General features: G+C 39.7%; 1 protein-coding gene across 2 annotated transcripts in view; it reads right to left on the reverse strand.

The window, feature by feature from the left end:
• MAJIN (membrane anchored junction protein) overlaps positions 1–14,860 on the reverse strand; it is a 46,528-nt gene that overhangs the window by 21,427 nt on the left and 10,241 nt on the right. The window contains exons 2-7 of one of the 2 annotated variants that reach the window (XM_061588693.1): positions 7,996–8,113; positions 7,338–7,383; positions 6,405–6,480; positions 3,353–3,478; positions 2,359–2,390; positions 944–1,053 (exon numbers count right to left, since the gene is read on the reverse strand). In XM_061588693.1, the coding sequence (XP_061444677.1) occupies positions 944–1,053; positions 2,359–2,390; positions 3,353–3,478; positions 6,405–6,480; positions 7,338–7,383; positions 7,996–8,113 (508 nt within the window). Of the gene's footprint in view, positions 1–943; positions 1,054–2,358; positions 2,391–3,352; positions 3,479–6,404; positions 6,481–7,337; positions 7,384–7,995; positions 8,117–14,860 lie in introns of both variants that reach the window. The other variant, XM_061588685.1, reaches the window with a different exon arrangement.

Genomic DNA, 14,860 nt, shown 5'->3' on the forward strand with positions numbered 1-14,860 from the left:
GATGAGGTACGCCTGGCGCCAACATTGTTATCCTTTCGGCGCCAGGTAAAAACCTTCTTGTTCTCCCAGGCATTTTAACATTTTAATATCTACTTTTAACACCTACATCTATCACTCACTTTCTTAATTTTAGTAATTTTTAACATTAACATCTTAAACAGCTTTATATTTTAACTGATTTAATACGTTTTTATACTTAACATTTTAGGATTGTGTTTGTCGTGTCCATGTGTTTAACTATGTTTAGTTATTTGTTATATTGTTTCAATGTGTTTGATATATGTTTTTAATTGTATATTGGATGTTTTTATGCTGTAAACCACCCAGAGAGCTTCGGCTATTGGGCGGTATAGAAATATAATAAATAAATAAACAAATAAATAAAATCCTAGAAATTAGAAATTAAAAGCTTATTGTATGCTATATTTTCACTTTTCACAAGGTAAAAGGGTCATGCAGTGCTTATACGTATCTGTTTCATGGTGAATACTTTATCTAAATATGCTCCATGTGGTAATAACAATTCTTAGTCTTTAGATAACTCTTCTGAATCTTTGACCTGTTGGTATTTATCACAGCAGGGAAAACTCGAGTTTTTAAAGTTTTACTGACTTAGAAATATCAGCTGTCACCATATGAGTCAGATGAAATAATCACCGGGAGATAATGACATCACCATTTCACCTTACCAGGAAATAAAGCAAGCCTCATCCCTTACTCCCCTCTGAACCAAAACAAAGAAATGTATATTTATGTGCACCACCTTCTCTCTATAAAGTCCTATAAGTGTGTATATATAGCACAATTTGCAAAAGCACACACACTATTCAACAACTCAGAAAATGGAACCTATTTAACAGGACATCTGAGCAATGCCATCAAACTTTTTAAATATAAGAACAATGAGTTTGTGCTCAAAATTAGAGAGAAAATAATCACTGACCTGTCCACATATAACTGTGGATGTGAAATTTCTACTGTGCTTTCCAGTCTTCTCCACTTAACAGTTCTTTCTGTGTCCACAGTCTCTCCAAGTTCACTTCTACTGTTGTCCTTTAAAGATGTATTGAATTGCCATATTTATTTATAAAAAAATATCAGCAAGACTTGTAAGATGATGTACTAACATATAATATAAACATGTTTCTGATATTTGGTTGTGTGTTCTTTACATTTAGAAATAGTATCTGGGGAAACTGCAAAAAAGGACACACAAAAATGCATTTGAAAACCTGTAAGGTTTGCTCTTTATTGCTGTTTTACTGTTTTAATATTGAATTTGAAACTGTTGTAACCTGTCCTGGGACCTGCTGGTAGAGGGCAAATAATAAATATAATAACAACAACAATAATAGTAATCTTTAGCAAAAATATATTGATATCTCTTCTGCATAGCATGCCGCTCTCCCCATTCCATGGGAAAGTGGACTTAGAAAAAATGTTTCCTCAGCCCAACTCTACATTACATACTCTGTTCAATAAGATGTATTGCCAGGTGACTGTGTCACCGCTATCTTTTTTTTAACATAATTTTTATTAAATTTTTTGGAGTACAGCAAAAACAAAAATACAATTTAACCCTAAAGGCCAACAACAGAACACAAATAAAAGAAAAAAGAACAAGGGAGAACATAAAGAGAAAGCCAAATCAACCCAAACAAACCAAAAAATTCTTAGAAAGGAAGCAGTCTTAAAGCATTAACATACTGCAATGCAGGAAATTCAGAACCAGTTTAAATGTTATAGATTCCATAGTGACTGCTACCATATAACAATGTTTGCCAGTGACTTACCATGTGATTGTGGATAATCAAATGAAGTGTCTGCATTAAAACTACTATCCTGGAATGGCAGTGTCCCTGTGGAAATGCTAGACATGATCAGTCCCAGCCACAGGGTAAGTCATTTACATGTAGAAGCATTTTTCAGCAGTGCTCACAAGGGGCCATGATATTTAAATTGCCCCCTTTCCTATATTAATTGTACCTACAAATGAGGAACAATTTCCACTGAAACCATTGGTGTTATCAGTTACTGGGTTCTGAACTACAGACACACAGTAACAGTACAATCCTATACATTGTCTACTCAGAGCCATGAGGTTCAACGGGCCTTACTCCCAGGTATGTGTGTATAGGGTTACTGCCCAAGGCACCAATTTGCAACAAGCTTCACTTTGTTTTGGTTTATTTGAAGCACATAGATCATGCAGATGAAGCCAATAAACACCATCATATTTAAACACATGCTGAAGCAGTTTTCTCCTCAACCCCCATTTCATTAAAGTATTCATTCCATCAGAATGATTTCCCTTCTTTCTCCCACCCTATTGTCTGAAAATTCAAAGAAAATACTCACAGAGTTACAGGGCTCTCTATATCCTGCTTTACCTGAAATATGCAAGATACAGTACTTGATAAAAAATAGGCCAAACCAACTTATTCACTGGCACACTTTACACATAACATATTCCTTTATACACATGAACTGCAATCCACAAGAGCATAGCAAGACTTTTCAAGGAAAAGGCAAGATAATCCCAAAAACTCTTAACCCTACTATTGGCAAAAAGCTGGCTGTTACACAGATGCCCAAAGAAACAATTAACATCCCATAGTCTTTCACTGCAAATTCACTTTTTAAATCTTATATTCAACACAAGGTTCAAAGGACATGTAAGATCCTCAAATGAAATTTCAAGGTGACTTGAAATCCATATAGAAATCCAGTATCATCATGAAAAGACCAAAAAGCAGCAGTTTCCAGAGATATAGTCAATAAAAGGTATTGTTAAAAGAAAAACTATTTACTGGCATCTAAAGAATATGAATGAAGGTCCTAACTAACCTCCCTCTAATCATTGGGCAAGAGATTTCTTAACAGAATTCTCAGCACCTCAACAAACTAAAATTCCCAGGATTCTTTTGGGGGAGATATGAAAGTTTTGTAAAGTCAGATCCAAGAACGTGAGTTTAGTGTTGTTATACATTTTTCAGTACAAATCTAGACAGAGCCAATAGTCTGTGACGTTGGCAATTCCAGATTTGAGAAGTCTGCCCCATGGAAATAGAAGGAACATTCTAGTAGACCCAAGTTATTTTACTCTCAGTCCAAATTTGAAGGTAATAAGACATACGACTGCAATAACATTGTTTTTACAGACCCATAGATAGATAATCAGAATTTTTAATTGGCCTACGATGCACATCAACAAGAGGGGCAGGGACTATCCTTACTTGGAAAAGTAGGAATATCCTAGAGGCAAAATCAACTGTTTGTTTTTCATGTGGCAATTATGTCAGGTCGCATATCTTTAGACTTCAAATATTCCTTTTCGAACTTCTGAACTTACCCCACAACACACTTTGCTTCAGGGAATTTAATTCTACATAGATAGTGCAGACATAAGGATAGGGAATAAGAAATGCATCACCATGCATGAATCTCAAGTCTGACACTTTTTCCCATTTGTTTAAATCTGAAAGGCGCAGTTAAGGCTCAACAGTTTAGCGGTATATTGGAACAAAGAAAAAGTTTTGAAAATGATGTATAGGAATACAGTGGTACTGCTTACTACTAATATTCACAGTGGTGCACAGTGAGAAAACCAAGGCCACTTTGCTCCTCCCCAGTCCTGCTTCCACTGTGATACTCAGAACTAAGCCATGCTTTGGCTTACTGTTACATCAAAACTTGGTCTCTTGGTTTGTCTAGCTCCAGGCAAACAAGGTTTGTTCTTACCCTTCTGCTTGTCGTTTGTTTGGAGTAAACAAACTAGATTCAGACAAAACGTTAAGCCAAACCATGGCTTCGTTTCGACCCGCTAGTGTGGTGGCAGGAGCAGGCAAGAAGCAAAGCAGCCATGATTTTTTCGCACCAGTACACTTGTTCTTCACACTAAGACATAGTTATGTGTGGAAGCCAGTAGGGAAAAGAGAGGCATCAATGTGAGAGTGCAGAATTGGAGGCAATGAGGAGCTGTATATAAAAAGCTGTGTGAACACATAAACCTGTACACAGCAGCACGACCTACCGATACAGCTACACAACTTCAAAGCCAAATATGTTCTACACTGACATAAGGAAAAGTAGGGATAACACACACATTTAAGAAGAATTAAAGATCTAATCCTTCCACCTAGTTTATTTATTTTATGAATTTATGTTCCACTCTGTAAGGTTAGAATATGGAGAAACCGACAGGTTCCAAGTCAGAAAGGGTGTGAGACAGGGGTGCATTTTATCACCCTATTTGTTTAATCTATATGGAAACCAGGATTGGACCAAGATGAAGGAGGTGTGAAAATTGGAGGGAGAAATATCCATAATTTAAGATATGCAGATGATACCATACTATTAGCAGAAACCGGTAATTATTTGAAATGAATGCTGATGAAAGTTAAAGAGGAAAGCACAAAAGCAGGACTTCAGCTGAATGTCAAAAAGACTAAAGTAATGACAACAGAAGATTTATGTAACTTTAAAGTTGACAACGAGGACATTGAACTTGTCAAAGATTATCAATACCTTGGCACAATCATTAACCAAAATGGCGGTATATAAATGTAATAAATAACTAACTAAATAAATAAAGTCAGGATCGTTCAAACCATGGTATTCCCGATCTCTATGTATGGATGTGAAAGTTGGAGAGTGAAAAAAGCGGATAAGAGAAAAATCAACTCATTTGAAATGTGGTGTTGGAGGAGAGCTTTGCAGATACCATGGACTGCGAAAAAGACACATAATTGGGTGTTGTAACAAATTAAACCAGAACTATCACTAGAAGCTAAAATGATGAAACTGAAGTTATCATACTTCGGACACATCATGAGAAGACATGATTCATTAGAAAAGAAAACAATGCTGGGAAAAACAGAAGGGAGTAGAAAAAGAGGAAGGCCAAACAAGAGATGGATTGATCCCACAAAGGAAGCCACAGACATGAATTTACAAGATGTGGACAGGGTGGTTCATGACAGATGCTCTTGGAGGTCGCTGATTCATAGGGTCACCCTAAGTCATAATCGACTTGGAGGCACACAACAACAAGAAAACTGCAAAGAAAAAAAATCAAACTAAAAAGAATCAAGCTAAAAAACTTCAATAAGGTTTTAATGAGCAGATAGTTTTGAGAAGGAGCTGCAGGCTCCACCCCCCTCAGTGTTCTACATCAATAAGTCCCATGTTGTCAACTACCACTCTGCCCACACCACTCCAGTGTCTCTGCACTGGGAACTGGGGGAGGGGGAGGGAGGAGGACAAGCAGCCCACTTCTGGGAACTGCCTTTGATCCAGGGGCTGCCAATTGCTAATAATTGATCTAAGGGCTATGGATGGGAATAGGACAGAGCAGGAGAAGGTGGGAAGATGATGCGACGGGAAGAAGTTATGCTTAGACAAAGACAGTTAATGCTTAGAGGGGAGGAAATCAATGAGAATAGGTAATTTTAAGCAACCGTCTGATAGCAGGGTGGAGACCACTTCATAAACACAACTTTACCACCTGGACCACATATACAAACTGGCATTGAGTGCAAAATGTTCTCTATTATTTCCACAAGTCTTTTCACCCTGCTGAAAAGTGATGTTATGTGTTTGAGTGATTTCTTTAAAAAAAAGCAGTTATGTAAATGTTTGCATTCAGCAGGATTTTCCAAATGCATAGTTCATATTGTAGCATAAGTATGCCTCGTAGCCAGTGCTTTTTCGGTAAAAAAAAAAATTGAGGCCGGTACTCATACCTTGATAAAAGTGCCATGGGTGCTGCCAGCACAAAATAGTTTGCATGGGCAGTAAAAAAGAGATGCTAGCATTCTGTAGCAGTGAGTACTGTCACAACAAAAGCCCTGCCTGTACCTGTTCAAAATGCTGCTTTGTTAGTTCCCATTAAAAATGCTTATCTCTCCCTCCAATTTAAGTGCCCCTTTAATGTCTCACGAGTGCTGATAATTCATATCCAAGAATAATCTTCTCAGCTTCTTAATGTCACTGTTTATCTTTGTTTGCCATCTAACGTTACCAGCTTATTACTGCACATGTTAGTTCATGTCCTAGTTGAAATGCACACTGTTCCCATCCCAATGCTCCCTGGCTTCCTATTGCTTATCCTCTTCCCCATCTAAATGCCCATTAATATTGACTGCATCTCTGCTGTGTACCTTCATGCATTATGAACACATGTGCATCTATTTCACTGCATGCATATTCCATGGCAACCTACAACCAATAAATGCTTCTCACTGTGATGTGATGAAAAGAGACACTTCTGTGTTTTGTATGTGAAATAGGTTGTCATACTTTCCCACATTAGCTTCATGTCTATTTATTTATTTTTCTATTAGATGCCTATGCCCCCCCACACCATCACGTTACTTGGGCAGCTCACACTGATAAAAGGATACACGGAAAAATGATAAAGTGTTCAGTAGTAAATGGATATAAATTATCAAGGTTTCCAAGTATTACTCGAATAGCATCCTGGAAGATTTGAAGAAAGTTCTTAAACTTTATTAGGGTTTGCTAATTTCTGTCATTAAACACAATAAAATGGACTAGCCTAGTCAGAGTTCCTGTGAAAAGGCTGTTCTCATATTTTATCAAGCTCACTTCTAAAACCTGTTAATGCTGATCCTTGGTCTTTGTGATGTTGCTGAACTGCAACATCATTCCTGGCCACTGGGCCTGATGGCAGCTGGAGTCTACACATCCACACAGTCACAAATTCCCTGCCCTCTCAGTATACTTTCTAACATCTTCCTTCACTCAAGTAATACCGGGAAATAGCTGCTAAAACTAAAAAAAAAAAAAAAGGTTTTGACATACTAGTTTCGTCTCTGAACTTCCTTTTTACCAAATTGTAAAAAGCCTGTTATATGTTTCTTAATAAAGAGAATACAATAATTAAGAGACATTATTGCAGGACTGGCATATTGCAGACTTGGCACAGCAAGGCAGAGATTATGGGGGGCGGGGGTCTCATGAGTGTTTATTCAGCACTGCAAAGACCCAGAAGCCAATCAGAAACAAAGCTGACTGCCATCCATGCAATACTACATGCCATGATGAGAACAGAAAGATCATCATTGGTGACTCAGACTGCATAAGGAAATGCTGTACCAGCTCTTACACAAGGAACAGCCACATTTTTGCAAGTATGCCTCCCAGCAAATAGGAAACTCCCAAACAACCATTCCCTATTAGGTTCGTAACTATTTTAATGGAGCTTGACCCTTAAATGCACTATACTGCTTCCCCAAAGCAAAGAGGCCTGTCTAAACTCTCCATCTGTCACATGACAATTTCTGATATACACAAATCTCTGTTTCATATCTTACCTGTAGTTCTTCATTGACAATACTTCCATAAAGGTCGTCATTAGTACTGTAAAATAAACATAACAAAAGAGAACTGCAGAAAACAAGAGCAATGAGCATTTAAACACATTGCAGTTAGTTTAGATCCAAGAAGTATCTGCTCATGCATTCCTCCTTCCTCGCCAATGCAGCTTTAAAGAAGAGAACAGAAGTTTTTACTTCCTGTTTTAAATTAACCCAAGCTACTTGGTAGGTCTGAACTGGGAGGTGCTCTAGCTAGTTTAAACAAGGATAAATCTAAAATTAACATTATGAATTAAAACATCATCATCATCAACAACAACAACTTATTATATTGGTTGCTGACTGTTCAATGTGCTTCACATAAATTATCTCCATTTACAACAAGCCTGTAAGGCAGACCAATACTGTTATCCTCACACTGCAGATAGAGGGATGAGAATGAGAAGGTGGAGAAAAAATTACAGTTTATTCTCCTAGTCAAAATTCTGAACCAGCTTTAGGTTAAATATATGTAATATTCTAATATGATTTCTGATTTTGACATCTTTTGACATCTGAGATCTTGAGTATCTTTTATTTCCATTTCCCATTTTGAACAATTTCTCTATACTGCCAAGAGTGAAGATTTTCAGATTAATTGACTTGTCATACTTACCTCATAGAGTTGCCATATTTGATCTTAAATTTATACACATTCACTCCTGCATGAAGAAACCTTGTCTCAGGTACTGGATATATAAATGGTTTTAAAGATGTGTGTTCAGAAAACCAACCTACTTAAAAAGAAGAAGAAAATCTTATCCATCTTATCCTCCCAATTCCATTGTCTGAAGCAAGAAAATAAGGTGTAATGAGCTGGCCTGGTTTTACACACTTGTCTGGAAGTGTAGTGCACAAGTTGCTGTTTTATGGGCTTGGTGAGTATATTAAAATATAGCGGTCCAGTTTTTTGTATGTGGCCAAAATATAGATCTATGATGACTCTCAAACTTGAAATGAAATTGTTACAGATTTTTTAAAAAAAGGAATTACTTCTGCCCCCTGGTACCCCATCAGCTCTAATTCATGCAAAAGTTGGACTTCTTTCCATTGTGGCCCACGTCCATAATGCTATAATTAACAACGTAAAGAAAACTGTAAAAATTTACACATCTTTCTAAATTCCAGAATTATAAATTCTGTTACATCAACTTAGATAATTGCAAAGGCTGGGTTTTCAGGTATCATAAATTACTCAGATTTTAATTGCTTATATGAATTTATTCCTTAGCCTGCCTTACAAAACTGTGGAAAAATTACTACTACTATAAATAAGCCACAAAAATGTACAGCCCGGTCCCAATTCTACCCTCTATTGCATACAGGCCATATAACATTTATATAAGCTTTCCCAGCATACTAAAAACATGTTTGAATCTTGCCTCAATATGTAGTTCCTAAGAACTATTGCTGTTTTTCAAGCTTTTCCTCAGGAGTTTAGTTTTTGCTTTTCTTTCCAACAATTCTACTTTTCAAAAAGCAGTACCACAAGAGTTTGAAATAAAGTGGTAAACTAATATGAATAGGAAACTAAGCTGATCCATTATTCTCTTACCCTTTCTGACTCCAGAATCATTAGAGAGGACAGTACGTTCTTAACAGATGTTAAAGTAATGATCTGTTTGTGAAGATAAGCACTACTTATTAAGTCATGTTGTGATCCATATGTAAGCCATAATGCTATAGAATACCGATTAACCTTCAAGTTACTAGGAACCTCACCTAATCTTGCTAGTTTACATCATCGTTGTTCCAATATTTGATATTATCGCCAAGAAGGAGAACACATTTGTATAGCAAAATGCAAACATACACTGTTTACTTGATTTACACGAAGTTACTTTTCAGAACAGTGCAACTAAAAGAACACAGCACTTTCTTAAACTACTGATTTATTAAAGCACAAGGATAGCACAAACACAAACGTTAGCTTATCAAGAGGGACAGTTTCCCCAAACAGGATATTACTCGGACATCACAGAGATTATTGTGCTGGTAGTAAAATCAGTTTTGAGCACTTAGAAAAAGCACAGCGTCAATACTATGGACACAAATGTGTGGGTTTAGGATGTTATTTACTGCTGTACTAACTTGCATGCTTTTTTACATATGTTTCATGTACGGCAAGTCAGTGTCATTTGGCGGATAGTTTCCAAATTGATGGGTTTAAAATTGATGTACACTTACAGACATGGGAATTATCAAATTTCCACTAACTTTTCCTGAATCTAGTAAGCCTGAGAATCTGAAAATTACCTGTATGATAACCATTGTTACAAGTGCTCGGCTAACCCCCACTGTGGTTCATGTGGATTCAAAGGGGTGGCAAGGCCCTGGAGTATTCTGGACTATAATTCCCACCCCACACCCCATTTTCTGACTCGTGCATTCCTGCAGTACTGTGAAAAAAGGACAGAAGCAATGGGCAACTAAAATAACAAAGAGAAACTGAAAAAAATGTTTTTTCTTCCTTGGCAGGCTTCCCTCAAGCTCAGCAGAAGAATCCCATTGTTTAAAGAAAGCATTAGAAAGTAGCCTTGGTTTCTCTGATTGTCAGCAAGAAACACACATACACACACACACAACATGAGATCACCTTATACCCAGACCCCTTCTTTTCACATTGATTTGTAAGAGGGAAAGTATATATAAAAAAGCAGGGCTTGAGATCTAGGCAGGCAGTGATGGTGATCTGAGCTCCAACATGTATAACTACGCTCTCAAGGAACGCAGCGCAGGACTGCAGGCCACAGATCAGGAAGGGAGTCTGTGTCTCGGGGCAAGCCTTGAGACAAGAAATTCCTTCCTGCTTTTTGGGCAGAGCTCCTTCATACCACTTCAGCTGTATTCCATTGCTCATTCCTGGGCCTAGGATAGGTAATCTCTGCTACCTGTCATTCCTTATAGCAATAGGGACCTTTGGTCTCTTTAGTTTAAAGTTATGAATGGGTTAGGATATTGCCATGCACCCAGTAATTTTGTAATGCTATTCTTCTCTTTTCTCTCGATAAAAGCAAATTTTGTTTTAGTATGGTTTGGACCTGCATTTTGAGGGTTATACCGGCACACTTCAGAGCAAAGCGCTTGTTTATCCCTAGCAAAAGATCCCCCTCCTCTCAAGTTTAATGGGACACGTGGGTGGTAGATTCACACACACTCAGACCCCATAGACATGTGTCGTAACAGATTGGTGGAGTAACGCAGGCAGCAAGGGTGGCAGGAAATAAAGTAACATGTGAATAGTCCTGCAATCCAGGGAAACAGGTAGCCAAATGTGTCTGGAATGTGTGTGATTTCCTTTTCCTTTGTTATCATGTTTTGCTGTCTCTTGGTTTAAAATAAGTGGGGAAATGTCCTTTAAATGCTGTGTTAACATTTAGAGGTTAAAGTATAGAAATTCCTTGGCACACTGTTATCTCCCTCCCTGGCAACAAAGCTTCGGCAAACGGTGGTGGCCATTGTGGAACAGCGTTTGGCCAAAGTTGATACTAGATAGAGAAGGTGAACCCTGTAGTGGCCAGAAGCTACTAAGTGGGTTCCCTCAACTGGGTCCCACCCATTTTGAAATCCCTTGGTAACACTTGTGTCTCCCTCTCCTTCCGCAAAATCCTTGGGAACGAAGCCTTGAGCCGGTGGTGCTAGGCAATTGGAAAAGGTGGAAGCTGGATTTGCACTGGGAAGAAGCAGTGCTCTGGGTGGCAGAGACTCCTGACCGGTTCCTGTCCCTTTAGATACCCCCCTTTTTCCTTTTGAGAGTCATCTGGGAGGAGAAGCTGGTGGCAACAGCTTTCCTCATGAGTGACTTGATCTGGGAATGTGGCATTTGAAGGTGGCTCATCCCTGAACTTATTTTGAGACTAGGTTTGGTTGTTTTATGTGTGCACTGTTTTACTCTTTGCATTTGGCTTTTGGTGTTAGAGACTTCTAAGCTATGGCAAAAGAGGCAGCCATGGGGAGAACAAAAAGCTTTATGTGTCAGGAGGCAGAGGGCCTATCTAAAATAGAGAAATGGTCGGCTAACAAAAGAAGGTGTGTGGGGGTGATCATTGTTTTAAAACAGATGACCCTATAAAAACAATGAATGAAGCCTATGAGGGATATTGTAAAGAGTATAAGCCTTCAAAATCAAAGAAAAGTACGGCAGCCGCTTGGAGACTTTATAAAGCATGTCATGATTTGTCAGATCTTTTAAAGGAAGAATGCAAGAAAAATCAGGAGTTAAGGAGTAAGGTGGAGGCATTTTATATGGAATGAGATGCTTTTGAAAAGGAGAGTGTAGACTTGAAGGAAGAGTGGTGAAATGAGTGTGAAAATTTTGACTGTGAACAAATGAATATGGTAGCAGAAAAAAATCAGGTGAGCTTCTTCTTTAAGACAAATGGAGAGGGAGTGAGACGAGGCATTAGCCCAGGCTGAGATGGCAAATAAGGACTTGAAAAAGAAAGAGGATGAATGTACTAGGGCAAAATTAATTGCTCAACACCTGGTAGTTACAGCACGAGAGCAACGGATGAATGTTAGCCATGATGAGTGCAGGGCTCAAATTAAGGAACTGGAAAAACAGCTACAGATCCAACAAGGGCTGGTGGCCACAGTCATGCATGTTTCGAGTGATGGGGATGAAGAATGGGACTTTCCCCCCTCCATTCCCAATCTCCCGGAGGATGCTGTACCATCTGCTCCTTTAAATCCTGAATGCAAGGCGTCACAAGTACTTGCACCCATTACAATGAAAAATGTGGTAGAAACCACGGCAAATGGGCCAGCCCATAATAACACTGTACAAGAGATTGTGCGTTGGGGCCCTCCACAAGCAAAGGCAGTGGCAGATAGTTTAGGTTCTTTGAATAAGGATACAGCTTTGACATGGTTAACTAGGGGCTTATCCAAACAGAGCAGGATAATCCACAGTTTCCATATTCGGTTTGTCATCTGATAGTCCTCACTTTGCCTTTTAGTTCGCTCTTTCCCAATTAAAAAAAATGCTTTTTTGCACACGCACACGCAGCGGTAAGACCCCTACATTCTTTTTGCTTTTTCCAAGCTCCGCCTCTAAAACCTCCCCCTATCAACCAATTGGTCAGCAAAAAAATGGCATATGCTCCTCTCCCCCTTTGCAACAAAGCACAATATGGCTGTAAAGGAGTTCTTGCAGCAGAAGGAAAGGGAGAAGGAGGGGGGTGGTCAGTTTCAGCCTGCCTCCAGAAAGCTTTGTCAATTTCATTCTACTGGCTGGGGTTTTTGCTTCAAATCATTTCGCCAGGGGAAGGAAAGGAAGAAGGAGGGGGAGGTGACACCTTTCTTGCTTTTTTGGAGAAATAAGTGCAATTGCCAGCGTGTGTATCTCCTTAAATATCCATAAAGACAGAAAAGCATACGTTCATTTAAGCATAATATCGCAAATACAAACAAGAAAGGGGCTGCTGGTCCGTTTCACTCTACTAGCTGGGTTTTTTGTTTCAAATCATTTTGCCGCGGGAAGGAAAGGGAGGAGGGGGGGTGACACGTTTCTTGGTCTATGGTTCTCCAGTCTCTATGGTTCCGGGCGGCAGGGACGCTGTAGCAAACCACACATATGCAGGGCAGGGAATGCCCATTACTTTCAACGGGTAGAACTGGGGGCAGAAAAGCCCATGCGTCTCAATGGGTTGACATGGCGTCACAACAGCCAATGTGTTTCAATGAGTAGATCTGGCATTTCAATGGGTAGACCTGGCTTCTGGAAAGTCTATGCATTTCAATGGGTAGACCAGGCCACCAGGTCTACCCATTTGAAGCCTGCTTGCTTTCTTGTTTGTATTTGCAATATTATGTTTATGTATGCTTTTCTGCCTTTATGGAATGTATGCTTTTCTGCCTTTATGGATATATAAGGAGATACACAAACTGGCAATTTAGTTTAGAGAAAAGGCGGGTCAGAGGAGACATGATAGAAGTGTATAAAATTATGCATGGCATTGAGAAAGTGGATCGAGAAAAGTTCTTCTCCCTCTCTCATAATACTAGAACTCGTGGACATTCAAAGAAGCTGAATGTTGGAAGATTCAGGACAGACAAAAGGAAGTACTTCTTTACTCAGCGCATAGTTAAACTATGGAATTTGCTCCCACAAGATGCAGTAATGGCCACCAGCTTGGATGGCTTTAAAAGAAGATTAGACAAATTCATGGAGGACAGGGCTATCAGTGGCTACTAGCCGTGATGGCTGTGCTCTGCCACCCTAGTCAGAGGCAGCATGCTTCTGAAAACCAGTTGCCGGAAGCCTCAGGAGGGGAGAGTGTTCTTGCACTCGGGTCCTGCTTGCGGGCTTCCCCCAGGCACCTGGTTGGCCACTGTGAGAACAGGATGCTGGACTAGATGGGCCACTGGCCAGATCCAGCAGGCTCTTCTTATGTTCTTATGTTAATTGCACTTATTTCTCCAAAAAAGCAAGAAACGTGTCACCCCCCCCTCCTTCTCCCTTTCCTCCCCACAGCGAAATGATTTGAAGCAAAAACCCCAGCCAGTAGAATGAAGTTGACAAAGCTTTCTGGAGGCAGGTGTGAAACTGACCAGCAGCCCCTTTCTCGCTTGCTGTGCATTGCAGATCTCACCCAGAGTGGCTGCCCAGTTTGCAGGCTGGCAAAAAATAAAATGCATCTGCGCAGTAGTTGCCGACCCCCCCAACACCCCACCGTTGCGATGATTGGTTCAATTTTCCCGGGCTTATTCTCACACATGCACAAAAGTGCAGATACATGATTGGCTGGAATGAGGAGAAGGGGCAAGGGGAAATGCCCAAGAACCACCCATCAGCTGTAAAGTCTGCAGTATTGCATCCTACCTCCTGAAGGCACAGTGGATGATTCCTGATTTTAAACAGCAAATCACATTTTTGCCGGTATTGCAAGGAGCGGATTTAACCCGCGAAAATGCGTAACAGCACAAGACGTCATTTGGACGACCGAAAAATAATAAACACACATAGTGGGCTTGTCACACATTTTGCAGTCGTCTGGATGAGCCCTACGGCAGATGAAATATATCCTACTGCTGATGCTCAAGATCTAATGCAGGTGGCCAGGTATTGTGCCACTGAGGAAGATGCAGCTTCCACTGAGGCAACGTTCAGAATGGTGAATGCAGGGAATGTGTATGATTGGATGAGAATTGTGATTAAGGCTTTTACCTGGGATGAATGTGTTAAAGGCATATGTGATGGAGAGTCAAAGTACAGGGGAAAGCCCAGAGGTTTATGTGAATCGGAAGAAATTCCTTGCACATTTATCAGACCATGTGAGACTACGAGAAGATGGCCAGCATGAGTATAACAGAGAATTTCTGGAAGCAGTGCACATGGGGTTAAATGCTCAAACTAAGTTAGCAACAGGGAGAATGGATCTTGAAGGTGTTACCTGGCAGGAGTTAAGTGTGGCTATTTTGCAAGTCTCTGAGCTCCTTCGAGAGGTTGGAGGGGGTTGAAAAGCTGCCACTACACCGAA

Source organism: Rhineura floridana, chromosome 1 (assembly GCF_030035675.1).
Source record: "Rhineura floridana isolate rRhiFlo1 chromosome 1, rRhiFlo1.hap2, whole genome shotgun sequence".
In the NCBI taxonomy this organism is placed as follows: Eukaryota; Metazoa; Chordata; class Lepidosauria; order Squamata; family Rhineuridae; genus Rhineura; species Rhineura floridana.